At 45.5% G+C, this 4,976-nt stretch overlaps 1 protein-coding gene across 1 annotated transcript; it reads left to right on the forward strand.

Moving 5' to 3' along the window:
* The first annotated feature begins 2,409 nt into the window (after window positions 1–2,409).
* adrb3b (adrenoceptor beta 3b) lies at window positions 2,410–4,042 on the forward strand. The gene is made up of 3 exons (XM_072658208.1): window positions 2,410–2,780; window positions 2,929–3,275; window positions 3,552–4,042. The coding sequence occupies exons 1-3, from the start codon at window positions 2,410–2,412 to the stop codon at window positions 4,040–4,042; spliced, it is 1,209 nt and encodes a 402-aa protein (XP_072514309.1).
* Window positions 4,043–4,976: the final 934 nt, after the last annotated feature.

Raw genomic sequence — 4,976 nt, forward strand, 5'->3', positions numbered from 1 at the left:
CACTCAGATCTACCTCCTCTATCTGAATCCCCAACACAATAAGAGTGAGGCTGAGGGAGGCTGTTACTATGAGACAGACAGGAGCCCGGTAAGTCTGATTTCATGCTCAGGGTTCCAGTGCAGAACCCGTTACCTGCTCTAGAACACCCACGGCAGCTCTGTGAGGTCTGATTATGGGGTCAGGTGTGCTGAAGTGTTTTTATGTTATTGCTCAGAGAACCCTTTGTAGTACCTTTATAATTCAGAGTGTTCTGAACTGCAGTCGTCCTGCAGGATTTTTGTTCAGGTAATAACTCCATTACTCAGGTAATCTTCCTAAAGAAGCAGTCATTTTACTTTAATAGAGTGGGGTCAGAGTCAGGGTCGGGGTCTTTGGGGGGGGGGGGTGTTGGGGTAGTGTTTTTATTGAAGTGAGAACCCTTTAAAGGTTAAAGAAGTAGACAGATGTAAAGGTTCTTTACTCTTTTATAAAACTGGTTCCTCATGGGACCAAAATGTTAATTCTTTGGCCTTACTCAAGTAGCCCTTTGTAGCACCTTCAGTGTTATGCGTGTTTAAGATTGTGGCATGCATTTATGGAGATGAGATGAAGTTCAGCGTTCAGCGTTCAGTAGCAACGTTAGCTTAGCTTCTCTCACAGCAAAACAAAGAAACACAGGTCAGATGTTAATCACATTCATGAGATTGTACACCAACCTGTTCCTCTACCTCCAGGTGTTGTAAAGGGTTAAAGTGACCATATCCTAAAGCTGTGTGTACTGTAGTTTTACACTGATGTCCACTGATGGCATTTGGGTTTAAATGGTCAACAACTGTAAGTGGTAGATGAGCAGTTGGGCTGTGAAGGATGTGACAGGTTGGTGGTTGGTGTGGCACAATAGATAACACCACTACCTGCCGCTGAGCTACCACACCCTGTGGGAGACTGGGGTTCGATTCTTGGTCTGGGTGACTGTGCTGCGCTACACCAATAAGAGTCCTTGGGCAAGACTCCTAACACTGCACTGGCCCTCCTCTGTAATACAAGTTACCTTGTAAGTGGTTCTGGAGAAGAGCATCAGCTACATGCAGTAAATGTAAATGTGATTTCATTATCAGTGTTTTCTAAAAGAAACATGAACAGCAGGAACACACAGCAGTGTTGTGTTAAAATGCAAATATCCAATATGCAAATGAGCAGTAATTTAAAAATGCTAAAAAAAAAATGAGATCAGAGCAGAAACAGCAAAACACGGAAATCAGGCATCCCTGACCTCAGTGTCTGTTACTGTGAACAGTTCAGTGAGGAGAAGATGAGCTGATCTTCAAAAAGCAGAAAGTTCAAGATTAAACTTTTAATTTCAAAATTTTAATCAAAACTTCAATCCTTCCCTTCTTTGATTTCCATCCTTCACAAAGTCCACAAAGTTACTTGAACCCATTCTTCCCTGTACCAGTGAAATGTTCCCCCTGACACTGGCTGCAACACAAGCTCCATCCACTCCATACTTAACAGTTGGCAAGGTGTTCTTTTCATGAAGTTCTCCACCCTTTTTCTCCACACAAAGCTTCGAGGATTGCTGCCCAAGGTTCTATTTTAACTTCATGCACAGGTTACATTTGTGCAGGTACCGCTGCACAGTAGAATGGTGCTCCACCATCCCAGAGTCTGCTACACGTCTGCAATCCTACAAGCAGTTCTTTCCGAAGATTCCCCACATCTTCCAGACCTCAGTTTGACCTCCGCCATTCCTGCCATTCCTGCTGACACAGTGTATTTACAATGCGTTATGGCCTCTCCTTCACTTCAGAGTTATCAGATGGAGTGTGTGTGTTTCTGTAAGTTTAGATGATCCCAAGTCGGTTGGAGTCAGATTGTCTGCAAGGCTGTGGTTGAACCTCAACTGTGCTTCACACAGGCTTCAGGAACCACAGTGTATCTGATACCTGATTCAGATGAAGGAGCTATTAGCTCTGCCAGCACTGCTGCTGAAGATCTGCTGACACAGTAACCCAGATAATCCAGATTACAGCCCAGACTGCAGCCCAGATTACTCATTTAGTCATCAGATTCATTTCCGTGGAACAAGATGTCAGTAACCATCCGATCAGACTGTGCTTTATGACTCATTTAGGTACTGGAATTCCAATAAAAACAAACAAACAAACATATTGAGAATAGATATCTCCAAAAGCACAGGACTGTAGGACTGTAGGACAGGTGAATACAGAAATTAGAAAGCAGGGCCATCTTCCAAAATGACAAAGAAAGATACACTGGGTGTGTGATTTGGGCCTCTGTTTATATCCCACTTTTACTGGCGTTCACGTGTGGTAGGTGTAGCCTACACCACCTTTCCTGTGGCCGACTAGAATATCATTACTGAAAAACATTTTTAGGATTCTTTCCACTCCTGTTTTTTTCAGAAAATGAACACCTCCAACACCTCAGTCCAGGGACCGTACCATAATCCAGTGCAGCCTCTCCTGGTCCTGCCTGTAGCACTGGTGATTTTTGTGACCATGGCTGGAAATCTCCTGGTGATCTTGGCTGTAAAGCGAACCCCTCAGCTCCAGAACACCACCAGCGTCTTCATCCTGTCTCTGGCCTGCGCTGACCTCATCGTGGGCTGTGTGGTTCAGCCGCTGAGCATCACCATGCTGCTGACCGGAAATTGGCCGCTCGAGAAGTGGGCCTGTGACCTCTGGACCTCGGTGGACGTCCTTTGTGTGACCGCCAGCACTCAGACGCTCTGTGCCATCGCTGTGGACCGATACGTGGCCGTCACCAGACCTCTGCGGTATGTAAAGAATTCCATTCAGCCCCAAAACCTGCTCTTAGTCTACAGACTATAATCCCACCCATCAGCACTGACCATTCTTATTATCTGACCCTTACTGTTCAAATACGATACGTCAGGATTTACCAGCCTACAACTTTCCTTACAGGTACAAGGCTCTGTTGGATAAGCGGAGAGCCCGGTTCATTGTCTGCACTGTGTGGACGATATCGGCCCTCGTCTCCTTCGTCCCCATAATGGGTGGTCTCTCCCATGCTTATGACGGTGTTTCATTCGAAAAATGCAAGGAAGACCGAAGGTGCTGTGACTTCATCCTCAACAAACCTTACGCCATCGTCTCCTCCATCATCTCCTTCTACATTCCTCTGCTGGTGATGCTCTGCCTGTACGGGCAGGTATTTGTAATCGCGACCCGGCAGGTGAAGATGATCGTTAGGGACAAACAGCGTTTCAGGGGCAGTGAAGATCAGCAGCTTGGTGGGGAACCGCCTGTAGGTAGGTAGCAAAACTATAGCAACCACCAAGCAATACTATGGCAACCTGATAGCAACCGCTTAGCAACACCATAGCAGACACCTGGAATACCAAGGCGATCACCTAGCAACATCATAGCACAAAGCAAAACTACAGCAGCCTGAACTACCTGAAATACCTTAACAACAGCCATAGCAACCACCTGGAATACCCTACCAACCACTGGAAATTATGAAAATTATTATTTTTGTTGTTGTTATTTGACAATATATTGGTATGTTACTATTTTGAAAACAGGAGCAGCAGAACTGCCCCGGACCCAGGCCCGAAGGTCGACCGGGCATATCGTCCACCAGCACAGGGCCCTGAAGACGATGGGCCTCATCATGGGGGTCTTCACGCTGTGCTGGCTGCCCTTCTTCGTGGCCAACATCGTGGTGGCGTTTATGGAGACACATTCAAAGGGAAAAGAATTAACAGAGAAACAAAGTGACCCCCTGAGACACGTGACGATGCTGCTGAACTGGCTGGGATACATCAACTCTGGCATGAACCCCATCATCTACTGCCACAGCTCTGACTACCACGCCGCCATCCACAGCCTGCTGCACCTCCTAAAGCCCAAACGGCCGAGCCTGGTGGGACTTAATAAGCAGCTCAGGCTGCACTGCCCCTGCTTGTCCAGGCTCAGTTCAGTCAGGGTGGGCTACTCCGACCAAAAGGCCTTTCTGCCGAGTGACTCAACTGAAAACTCCACACAACCTCCAAGAGACTCTGCAGTGATCTGAGCCGGGTGTAAACGTGAGTAAAACTCTCAGACAGATTCAAATGAAATTAAAAACAGGAAGTTGTGACAATATTATTATTATTATTTTTATTCTTCTTCTTATTATTATTATTCACTTACCAGCAGTGTGCTTCTGTGCTAAGGTGCTAGCCACAAGCTAATAGTGTGTGCAGAATTATTAGGCAAGTTGTATTTGAAAGGATTCTTTTTATTATTGAATAACAACTATGTTCTCAATCAACCCAAAAGACTCAGAAATCTCAAAGCTTAATATTTTTGGAAGTTGGAGTGGGTTTTTTTTAGCTTTGGCTATCTTAGGAGGATATCTGTTTGTGCAGGTAACCATTACTGTGCAGAATTATTAGGCAACTTAATAAAGAACAAATATAACAACATTTAGAAATAAACATTTCTGACATTCAAAAACAAAACCACAAACAAATCAGTGATCAATAAAGCCACCTTTCTTTACCATGACACTCAAAAGCCTTCCATCCAGAGATTCTGTCAGTTGCTTGATCTGTTTCTGATCAGCATTGCGTGCAGCAGAGACCACAGCCTCCCAGACACTGTTCAGAGAGGTGTCCTGTTTTCCCTCCCTGTAGATCTCACATTTCATGAGGGACCACAGGTTCTCTATGGGGTTCAGATCAGGTGAACGAGGGGGCCATGTCATCATTTTCTCTTCTTTTAGACCCTTACTGGCCAGCCACGCTGTGGAGTATTTGGATGCATGTGATGGAGCATTGTCCTGCATGAAAATCATGTTTTTCTTGAACGATACCGACTTCTTTCTGTAGCACTGCTTGAAGAAGGTGTCTTCCAGAAACTGGCAGTAGGTCTGGGAGTTGAGCTTCACTCCATCTTCAACCCGAAAAGGTCCCACAAGTTCATCTTTGATGATACCAGCCCATACCAGTACCCCACCTCCACCT

This window comes from Salminus brasiliensis, chromosome 16 (assembly GCF_030463535.1).
Source record: "Salminus brasiliensis chromosome 16, fSalBra1.hap2, whole genome shotgun sequence".
NCBI classification, from domain to species: Eukaryota; Metazoa; Chordata; class Actinopteri; order Characiformes; family Bryconidae; genus Salminus; species Salminus brasiliensis.